This window comes from Schistosoma mansoni, chromosome 4, assembly GCF_000237925.1.
Source record: "Schistosoma mansoni strain Puerto Rico chromosome 4, complete genome".
Taxonomy (NCBI): domain Eukaryota; kingdom Metazoa; phylum Platyhelminthes; class Trematoda; order Strigeidida; family Schistosomatidae; genus Schistosoma; species Schistosoma mansoni.
This window is the reverse complement of record NC_031498.1, coordinates 14305923-14317985: the sequence shown is the minus strand read 5'-3', so window position 1 is coordinate 14317985 and position 12063 is coordinate 14305923. Positions and strand designations below refer to the sequence as shown.

Genomic DNA, 12063 nt, shown 5'->3' with positions numbered 1-12063 from the left:
GTTAGACATTAACGCCGTTGGATGCCAGCTCAGTGGTCTATCGATTAAGGGCTTCGGCTCGAAACTGGTAGGTCCTGGGTTTGAATCCCGCGAGAGTGGGTTCGTGGATGCGCACTGCTGAGGAGTCCCATAGTAGGACGAAACGGCCGTCCAGTGCTTCCAGGTTTTCGATGGTGGTCTAGCTTCAATTGACTCATGATTTTCAACTTTGAGAAATATATTTATATATGTACGATTTTCAGTTTTCAGCGAGTTACGTTAGTTTTTTTCATTGTAACGTAGCAAATAACATTTCTAAATGGTCACTAATTAATTTCGGTGATGAATTAACCATATGGGTTTTCATTTTATTGCTAGACATTTTGGTCTGCTTATTGTTGCTATGAGTATTAAACATGCCAACAACCTTTGTACTATAAAATCTCACTTTTGGTTCTTGTTATTCACTCTGGTATGGTAATTTCGAATTATCGAGATTACATTATCACTGACAATCAAATGATTACATTGGTAGCATTTAAATGGCTAATTAGTCAATATAATTTAGTCCAATGAGAATCAATTGTCTTAAAAATATTTTCGTTAATAATTCCTGACGATAATCTTGAATGTTTCACTGTACGAATGTATTTTGAACTGAACAGGGAATAAAGGTAATAAAAGTCTATGAAAATTACCCGGTATCCATTGCTACTAGATTACTTTAGTCCTGTAAATGTCAAGACTTGGATTAATGGAGTTTTATCAAAGATTTCTTTTATGTTAATATTGGGCTTCTATATTTTCTCTTCTGGCAATCTTCTATGACTTATTTTTTTTACTTAATTAGCACACTATATTATGCATTTTTAGTAGTGTTATACCCTTCTTTTTTGGTACCTTCGTTTTGCTATAATTTTCACCAGACTTTTTAAATGTGTTATTCCTCACATTACACTAGGAAGGCTTTGATTGTGGCGATGAATATCAAGCTGAATTAGATTACATTGAAACAGTTGAAAAGGATAAAGAAGGTTATGAGTCTACAGTTGAAGATTTAAATGAAATACTAAATGAGACAACAGTTGCTCTAAGTGATACAAAAAAATTTTCTGATGAAAATAAAACATCACACATTTCTGCTGTAACTGACCAACAGGTTCTTTCTTCTCGTAGCAACAGTACTACCACGAGTAATAATACACCTATCGATAATGATAAGGATGAATCTGAATCAGATAATAGACGAAATACAAGCAGTGCAACTTCACTTGTATCTGAAACAACAGCCATTGATGTTGATGAGAATGATGATGTTGATAATAATTATGATGATAAGACAAGTCGAAGCAGTGAAATAAGCAGTAATTCATCTAGTCGTAATGCACTTATTTCAACAAAACCATTATTGTTGAATAGAAATTACGACAGCAGTGAGTCATGTTTGAATACAGATAATGATTTAACACAGATTAGTGTTCGTATCAAGAAAAAGAAACACAAAAGGGAGGAGAAAAAGAGACAGAAAAAAGGAATTTCATTACCTCCAGTATATTCGGAACTTACAGAAAACACCACTAGTAAAATATCAGATAAATATATTCAAAATATTTCTTCTATGTTAAATACTAAAGAAATACCTAATGATATCATGCATGATTCACCGGAACGCCCTAGAACAAAGCATAACTCACCTCTACCATATATCTCCAGTGATTTAGAAGAGACAAGTGACCTAATAACCTATCCTGATGTACAGTGTGAAGATACCAGTCAAGTTATTCCGTCATCTGTTGACCTATGTAGTGAAATGCTGGACCCGTCTAATTTGTCACATGTTGTCTACAGTGAACCTGGTAAAAATGAAAATAATTCTTCAGATAACACAATATCTAGTATTCAAAGTCAATCTAAAAATCCTAAAGTGAATATAATTTTTAATGGAAATAACAATGAACAAATTGCATCGATTAGATCTCGGTGCACTGTACAAGATGTGATTCAAGAAATATCTGAAACCATTATTCAAACAAAAACTAGCCTGAAAAAACCAGAAACTATTGAATTGTCAAACATTTCAAATCAATTATCACACCCCAGTTTAAATCATACTCCATCAAATGTTTTAGTTAGTAAAACTCAAAAGAAAATGAAAAAATTCGAAATGTCTAAACATTACAAACCGATGAAACCGAAAGTTCAAGTTAATTTACATCCTGTCGTTGAAAAAGAAGATACATCGACTCCACATTTTCATTCTATGTTTAATAAAATTAGTAAATATTCAAACCAAGTAAAATTGAAAAATAAATCGAAGAAATCTAGATCTAAGTCATCATCAACCAACTCTTCGACTAATGAATTATATAATAGAAAAAGTGAATATAAAAAAATTTGGTCGAATCGAGCAGCCAGTTTACCACGTAGTTTTCGATTATTACATAATGCTAAACAATTATTACGTGAATCGGATTTCAGTCGTATACCAGTGGTACGCTTATGTCCTTTAGAAAACGGTGAGTTTACTTTTCCACTTGCTGATAATGTCCCCTAATGTATGACTTTTATTTATGCACTTGTAGTTGCGTACTTCAGTTTTAGCTAGTTTGGGATTCACCTGATTACTGCCAATTTCATTCTTAGAGTTCTGATTATGACATTTGTACAGATATTCAGTATCAGTGCTTGAAGTCACTAACTTCTAGTCTGAGCCATGTTGGTAGATGCAGACTACCTGGTTGGGGTCCGCGTGACTATCGTAACCAATGGTTGGAGACTCTAGGTGATATGGCTCAGAATCGATCACAATGGCGTACGTGTATACACTCTTTATCTTCTCTTAAACTATGAGATTAAAATTGTTTCATAACGTTCTTCCTTCCTATACTATATCCTTATCTACGACCCATCTTTTATATACTACCACCACTAAATTAACTATTTCTATGAATCCGGTGTTGATCTTGTTGTGCTAACGAGGTATGGCAACTTTGACCGATGCATAAATGTGCTTGGTCCTACGTTGTAGCTGACTGACTGATTTTTGTTAAACATATGAAGACTACTATTTCGATTCTCTCCATACTGAATTAAAGGATAGATTGAAATGTTTTTAAAACTTCCTTTTTTCTATCACTGACCATTTATCATACCAAGCAATAGGGTAGGTTTTATAAAGGCTAAACCAATACACTTATCTGGTTTATATTGTCAAAAAATTTTTACTGAGCTAGACTGTGATGGACGCTTTTTTTGACTTTATAGTCCACGATTCTTTACGATTCAAGTGAAGATATCATAAAAACAACATTATAGTATTTTACCTGTAATTCATACTTATTTGAGTGAAAGTGGGGGTGGGTGGCTTAGTGATATTATTTCATTATTCAATATATAGAACTTGCTACTAAAAACCAGATAGTATAATCTTCATTCAGTTGTTATATTGTATTTACTTGCTATTACATAGTTAGCACTGATAACTTTTAATTTCTGGAGCAATCAGTGAGTAAATTTCTCTGTAGGCCTGTTTAGTGTAATCAGTTAGCTATCGGTTATATGAAATGTGTAATGAAAACATCCTTTAAATGTTTACTTATTGTCCTAATGTTATGTTTCCATACTTATGTAGACATTAAACAGGAAGACCATGATATAGAAATGAAAAATGTAATAATGAATAGCGATGATGCAAAGTCTTCAAATGATGATTCAAAGCCTAAATTTGAATTTCCAGTTGAAGTAAAGGAAGATGTTAAAAATGAACAGTGTGATAGTTCAACGAATACTGGTGATTCAAAGAAAGATCTTAATATTTTGAAAGTTGGCACTTTAGAAAAGTATGTAATTGTGAAAATTGTTTTTGCTCATATTATTTATATTTTGTATGTATATCTCAGTAGTAATTTTCCCTACAATCTGACGTCAACTTAAAATTATTAAATGATTATTTCTTCCTAGTTTTATTTTTTTATTTTATTTAAACACATAAATATTGGTACAAGGAAGCACCAGATACATATGCGCCATACAAATCTCATTCGATTTGTGTGAGGGCTGTGATACTGCCCAGGTGCCCGAACTGAAGCCGGTGGTTTTCTTAGTGGGTCACACCCGGAGCCTTTGACCGAAAGATCTGATCCACAAGGCAGTGGAGCATCGTGAGGAGATGCAGTCCTATGGTAGCCGGTGATCAACGATTGATTCGTACGCCATTTGTTCCCTCAGGATACTGGAGCCCATATGCACCATTGGTTTGGAATCAGGGTTTTCCAACTCCCCTAGGTGGACTCGCCTTGTCCACCAACCCGGTTAAAGCGCCGGAGATTCGCTTTTCATCCTCTCACTTTCGTAAACAACAGTAATGCCACGAGAATGCAGTGAGTAGGACTTCCCTGTCAGAGGCTATATATTCGCTGGCCATGTGAGAGCATTTCGAGAGGGAGAGCAGACTCTCCCCACTCTCGGCCGTACCAGTGCTAGAAACTCAACAGCAGTGCACACACACAACCTTTCGATCTAGTTTGAAGACAAAAATTTTTACACTAAGTCAGATTCCGAAGACTCACATTTTCAATTCCAGTGCTTTTCGATTTACAATAGCCGTCTGGTTGATGTCATTAATGATAAATATATATATGATAAGCTTACTTGGTACAAATTAAATCTACCATCTTCAAGAAAGTTATTTTCTATGGATTTAGTGTATCTTCTTTTGTTTTCGATGGTAAAGGCCTTTCTTTTGCTGTCTTAAATTCTTACTTACTGTTTGTTACTCCGTGATTCACTTTATATGCAAAGGACTCCTATTTTACGTAGTGGAACTTCAATAACTAGCTAACTTTTATTGTTTTGTATAAAATCCTAGCGATGATGGTGTTTAAAATTGAACCAAATATTTTCCCTATTCATATCAGACACATGATAACAACCATTACTAGGTGTTTCTTGAGCTAGTCTTTACTCATTTTAATGCTAACTCGAACTGACTTTATACGGTCCGTATTTATCTAAACTTTTATAGCGTCGACTTATTTCAGCTATTTTATGAAGACGGGTTTATTGGAGTTAAACTTTGGTTAACAATTGTATGCCAAGACGCGGGTTCCGTCCTGCTTGGTACTCTTCAGGAGATTGTACCTCCAACCCAGAGTTCATATTTACACTAAGACTCACATTCAGTCCTTTATATATATATATATATATATATATATATATATATATATATATATATATGGACATAAGTTTTCCTTTCGATTCATATTCCTTATTTTTAGTGATTCCCAGTCAGAAACAATTGGCGATACATTGAAAGTCACTTCAATATCTGCAAATTCACCATCACCTAAGCATCAAGGTAGCCTTAAATTAAGACTTCGACGTGTCAGTTCAACAAGTTCATTTAAAGCTGTACGTCCTTACCTTCCACCAATAAGCAAGGAAATCTCAAAATCTGGAAAAAGTTTGTCTGAAATGTAAGTTAAATGAATTGCGTAACATTAGTAAATACAGTTTTTTGTAAATGATAAATTAAGCATTATTTTGCCTTGAAATTTGAAAAAAATTTGATTTTGCACATTGAATATAACATTACAGACTGGAACATATATTTCAATTTATTCAAAACTCATCAGCCTCATGTATTTGAATGATATTCTTATGATGTTTTCATTACAGTTGGACCTAGTACTTATCGACTAATATTCACGAATTATATTACCATTCTTTTTTTCTTCAGTGCATACTTTTTTATCCCTAGGCTTTGCTTATTCAATGAATCAATCGAAAAAAACTTTAATGTGAGATTCATCAAAGCTTTTTTGTTTCTTACTATTCAAGTATTGTGATTTAAATTAGATCATTTCATTATAATAATCAATACAGAGAAAGTTTGTTGAAATTCTAGTATTTATTTTTATGTTTAGTGATGAAAAGAACAATCGAGTTGGTAGAGAATTACGCAGACGTGATAAAAGTAAGTTTTTTAATTTTATTTTTGATCAAATAATTCCCTTGTGTCTTCGTGAAATGATATTGTCTTTGGTCATTTTGGATGTTTGGGGAGAAAACCTAATAAGTACACGAGTCTAATGTATCATTTCTAGAATATCATTTTATTTGGTTTGTGTAGCGATAAGTCTTCAAAACGAACGCCTGATTCGATTTCCTAGCTGCTTCTAGTAACTCCAGACTGAACCTACTCGGCTACGTTAACACACAAGAAAAGATGTGAAGTTCAAAATCAGAAACTGGTGGTAAGGATTTATGTGACTTCCAAAATAAATGGAAATGACTTAAGAATACATAATATTTTATATGATTTATTTAGTTAGATTAACAGTCAGATATGTATAAAATAAATTGAGTTATTGATATGCTTGTGCTAAATCGATTCCGCGGTAACGAACGAAAGCCAATGACACAATGACACGATAAGCTATTCTAATCGGTTGTCCCAGGCCCCGCTAACTAGATGAAGAAGTCCAAGGCAAGTAGGGGAATATATATGTATTCCGTAAGCAGCCGAGTACAAGCAATCAAATAAGGGAAAAAGTCAAGCGCATTTATACAGCAACAAATTGTCCTTGAGCATCATTAGTAAATAGCACACACAAAGAAACAATGGACCAATAGCGTTTAAGATAGTTTACAAGTGGGAAATATGACGTGAAGGTAAAAAGAGCGCGTTTGGCGCGAAAACAGCTAAATTCAAATTTCCAAAATAAAATTACAAAACTAAGCCATTTACCAAGTAAGTTCTGGGGATTTGACATCCCCAACAGTTATATCTAACGATAATAATTCAGTAATTTACTGTGTAAATACATATTTACAACATTATATAACTAAGCATCTATAATCCCTCTAAAGATGTAACGAATACATGTCATACACGACCTGCGAAAAATCACTTTGATACGTCATTCGCATTCCAATTGATAAAGCTAGTACTCACCATATCATGCAGCCCTAACCATTTAGAACTCCTATGTGATCATCAAGTCACGTTAATTAAAATCAATTAGTTACCGTTACATTTACAAGCTTCATCATTTGCTAATGAGGTGGATTTTTCATCTTTCTTCAGTTCAACGTTCAGCTAGTCTAGAACCTGAAATCAAGGATAGAAAACCACTAGAACGTTCAAAATCACATCGGAAAGACAGTGAAAAACAACATCGTCGCCAACACCATCATCATCACCACCATCATAGAAATCATCGACAACAACAGTTGCAACAACTATCACAGTCTCATCAACAAAATCAACAACAAACTAAACGTATGTATCCTGTTGCTCAAAAAGACTGGCTACGAGCAAGAACATATTTTAATGATATCAATCCATATATTATGGATGCTAAGAAAATGGGAAATCTTGGACGCTATTTCAATCATTCATGCAATCCAAATGTATTTGTTCAAAATGTATTCATTGATACACATGATCCTCGATTTCCTGAGGTTGCTTTCTTTGCAAAACGGTTTGTTTATGATTTTTTTTTCGTTTTTCCTATTTATCTAATTACAATAATATTCACTTTCAAATTAGTGATATCTCAAAGTTCATATTTTTTCTTAGTTCACAATATCTTTACAAGGGAATCAACAATAAATATTAATAATTAATAATAAAAACAATATTTATGGTAAGCAGAGATGGATAGTGGCTAGCAGTGGAACCCAGGACGCGCATTTCGTCCTATTTGGGACCCGTCAGCTGGATGTACCTGCATCTCAGAGTTGATGTTCACTCTGGGACTATTATTATTTATGTTATATTTTCCCATATTTATGACGTGTTGGACTCTTAGCTATCCACTCATTATTGTATAAAAGAACAAACATAAATTGATCTGGTGTAAATATGCAAATAAAGATTTTCGTTATGTATTTTCTAGCTGTTTGTTACTATCTAAGATGACATTCTATTTTTTAATATCAATTGAAGCGTGTATGAATCAAGACAAAACGCGACTAATAAACATTGTAGCTCATGACCACCTAGGATAATTAGTCTGGTATTTACCCGTCACTTTGTGCTATAGTCTGATGTTACTTTCACGTATATGAGTAGCATGTTGTAATATAATATGGATAGATTTATCTTAAAGGTGCTTTTTCTCTTAAAAATGACTTATTTTACTGTGAAGATAATTAATCATTAAAGTAATTGAGCCCTTTTATAAATTTCGATAAAGCAATGAGAAAACGGAGTTGATCTGAAATATATGATGTATTTGCGCTCTACATTTCGAACCATCTAGTCACACATTTTATATGTAAACTAATAAACGTCAATTAAATGAAAGTTCAAGTAAAAAAGGTAATAAAGGTGAGGGAAATTTTTTTTACTCTGTATAGAATGGATAAGGAATTTCGATAGTGTAATAAGAATACGAAGACTATCTGAACTGTGTGATATATTAGCGCAATACATTTCAAACAGTCTGATCACACATATTAATTACAATGATGTTGGTGTCTAAAAATCTCAAAATGTCTTCTATGTGTGTATAGTGAGGTTAATTAATTCTTGTACATTGTGGTCTTGTATTTCGCTTGTGTAATCACATGAATTTAAGTTACAAATACTTGTGATCACTTATTTTGATTTCTGGTGTTTTGTTCAGAGATTTGCGAACTAGAAATTCCTTGACATGTTTTAAATGGGTGAATTGCACTAAACGAGCCAGAAGTCTAGGAAACATGATAGTCGACGTGATAACCAAAGTACACTGATATTATGAAATAGTGATTTGTGAGTTGAAGTAATGGCTTTCCAACAGTTGGGTCTTAGTTTTGAACCCTCTTCCTCCCTCGTCCAGCAGAGAGTGGGGAGTCAGTTGTCCCTCTCGAAATGCTCTCACATAGCCACGCGTATATAGCCTCTGCCAGGGAAGTCCTACTCACTGCCTTCTCGAGGTGAGGGAGCGTAGTTTACGGAATTGAGAGGATGAAAAGCGAATGTCTGGCACTTTAACCGGGTTGGTGGATATGGAGGGTCCACCTACGGGAGTTGGAAGACCCTGATTCCAGACCAATGGTGCACATGTGCTCCAGAATCCTGAAGGGAACAAATGGCGTATGAACGTATTGTTGGTTACCGGCTACCATTGGACTGCATATCCTTACGTTGCTCTACTGCCTTGTGGACCAGACCTTTAGGTCGAAGGCTCAGGGTGTAGTCGCCTAGGAAAACCACCCGTTTCGGGTGTTTGGGCAGTATCCCAGCTCTCATACAAATCGAATGATTTATGTGATGCATATATGTTTGTTACCTCCTTGTACTAATGTTTGTTTTTGAATAAATAAATAGAACTCCACCTACTTGAGTTTAAGGTACTAAATAGTGTCATCCACTGTCACAAACCGTGTGGCTAAATCTGATGACGTAAAGTTGTGTCCGGTAAACGAGTTGTATTAGTTTATTTTGTGTGGTTGTGTGGAGTATTTATTACTGTGTGCTTACATTTCATTTTATGATACACCTATAATTGTTCTTTGAAAACTCTTGATTCTTGGCCCTACCATTGTAGTAATCTTCTCAGTTACCAGTTATTGCATCTATTAGTTTTTGTTAACTATTCCTTATTACTCTTAAACAACAAGAATTCCGTGCATTATTTTTTGTTATTTTGTAGCTGATCAGAATGAAAGTAGTAAACTTAGAAAAGTCATTCGAAAATAAATGTTCCTTAGAAGATTAGTTTGCTCATGTGATGGGTTCGGAATTTCTGTATTGATAAACCTACTGCTTTCTTCAGCAATACACATATTTTGTTTCTGGGGTTAACGGACTATTGCATCGTATATGTTTATTGATCGCAATTGCTAGGCACATATACTTTCATTTTTTCAATGGAAATGGTTTTTGAATCGTGGATAGAATCTTTTCAATCACAACCAGTATAGCAGCATAATAGATTTTCTCGACGGCTGCTTCCAATTCCTGTGTTAAAAGATACTATTGTATTCACCTCTATGTGCGAGAAAAATATAAACCTTTTTCTTTGAAACCGAATAAACGAGAGTTCTTGCCATTGACTGACTTTTACACCTATTTGTAAACTTCAGTGGATAATTATTTGATATTAATGTATCAGTCAGCAACTTTTCATATTCCTCAACCGTATCTGTTATGATTTCTCTTATTACAACCCAACCATTCCTACTGTTTAGTATTCTTGTACACCAATTCACTTGACAAGTCCCCAAATCTGAACACGGTTGAACAGGAAGAAAATTATATTCCAAATAACATGGGTAGATGGAAGTTAGTGTATTTATAGTTTTTACATGAGATTCTAAAGTGTTCACCAAGTATCGACTAGCACTGATTAGATAAGAATTAGCCAATCAGCGTACTTCAACTCAAGCGTGCACGGAACATGCTTCAATCCACTGTATGTCCTGCTAACAGTATCAGTTGTGCAAATTGTTTGAATCCTATTAAAAAGGCACTTAATCAAACCTCGCTTGTATGGCAAAGGATGGAAACTATGAGAATTTAAATATTGCCCCGTCCAATACTGTTTCCTATAAACTGACCGTCTCATGGTACCTCCTTTCGACTAAAAAGTATGTTTAAAAGGGGCCAGGTTGTTCTAAATGTAAGGCGTAAATACATCATATTTTTCAGATCAACTCCGTCTTCTCATTGCTTCATCGAAATCAATTACTAGTTGAAATTTTTACCACTAGTTTGATGTTATTCTACTGTTCATAACGTTCACGTCAAAACTAATGAAAAGCTTAGAGATTTATATGATTTTTATTTTCATTTAATTTCAACCGATCATTCATTTAAACTACCAGTAATCTAGTAGGGTGAATTATTACTTAAGTGATGAGATTTTGTTTTCTACAGGTTTAATTATGCAGTATCGTGTTTTATTTTAAGTCGTGAGCTACACTACAGTGATATTTTTCGTATTGATTATCTATATAAATTTCAGGAATATAGACGTTGGAGAAGAAATGACTTGGGACTATGGATATACTGTTGATGCAGTACCATTTAAAGTTCTCTACTGTTATTGTGGTGAACCTAACTGCCGAATAAGACTGTTGTAATATATTGTACAGTGTAATCAAACTTCGTGTTTTTATCATGTACTGAAATTATCAGAGAATAGGTAACTGTATGACAAAACTGATTATTTTTGTATCTATGCAGTTTATTTATGTGAACAATAAAGTTCTATCTGCATGTCACTTGTTTCTGTGTATTTACCTGTCCAATCTTAGAAGGAGTATGTGCTATATGGTATTTTTGCGAGCGTTTCCCTTTTAACCTTGCTAATTGACTATGTTCATTGTTACTGTCTCTTTGAATGGAATAATTTTTTCAAGCTAATCAATTAATTTCTGTGATTTTTGGTTTCGGGGATTTTATGCTTCAAAATAATAGCGACTACGTTAACGAAGCACTTGTTTATAAAGAAAAAATCGGAAAAAGTGTTGTGCCTTTAAGTTTGGTTAATTATCACGCTATTTATTCGCTAATCGGAATACGACTTATACAATATTAACACCGTGCCAAACCAATGACGTATCGACTGGTATGAGCAGCCTAGCGTCCTTATTGGTCCTTTTCTCTCCTAGCCCTGCCAGTTGAGTTCAGAACAGTCATACCAGCTACCACTATACGAATCATTTATTTCAAATATACCAGGTTTACGTACAAGCCAAGCAGACCACATCACATCATAAAATAGGAAATAACATTCGTACAAGATCAAGCTGTGATTGTGGCAGACTGTTATCGACAAACTGGGCATAACTTAGGTATAGTAAATCGTATGATAGCAGTCTATATGTCAAAATAAAGCTTATAATAATAGGAGTGTGAATATATATAATCTAGGTACTTAATAATTATAAAATATGAATATATGTATAGCATTAGTCCATAAATAGATCCCAACAGTCACCATTCGTTATCCTCGTCTGGACATAACAAAGAGATTTCTCAGTGGTGAAACACCTGTAGTTCTTTCCGTCACTTGATTTGGTACTCATCGATTTCATAACTTCAAGATTTCATCATGGTGTAGCAACAAAAGTTTGCAGTGATAATTT

The 12063-nt window shown here is 34.1% G+C and overlaps 1 protein-coding gene and 1 non-coding gene across 3 annotated transcripts in view; both read left to right on the top strand.

Annotated features, from left to right (window-relative positions):
• The window catches only part of Smp_150850.1 (putative histone-lysine n-methyltransferase, setb1), a gene marked incomplete at its 3' end in the record, with an annotated part of 38479 nt that extends 27424 nt beyond the window's left edge, over nt 1-11055 (top strand). For both annotated transcript variants that reach the window (XM_018796913.1, XM_018796912.1), the window contains 3 exons: nt 941-1073; nt 7067-7463; nt 10938-11055. In XM_018796913.1, the coding sequence (XP_018652006.1) occupies nt 941-1073; nt 7067-7463; nt 10938-11055 (648 nt within the window). The remainder of the gene's footprint in view (nt 1-940; nt 1074-7066; nt 7464-10937) is intronic.
• Smp_tRNA_01635_Pseudo_CGA.1.1 lies at nt 28-99 on the top strand. Its single transcript has one exon. It is a non-coding gene (tRNA).
• Nucleotides 11056-12063: the final 1008 nt, after the last annotated feature.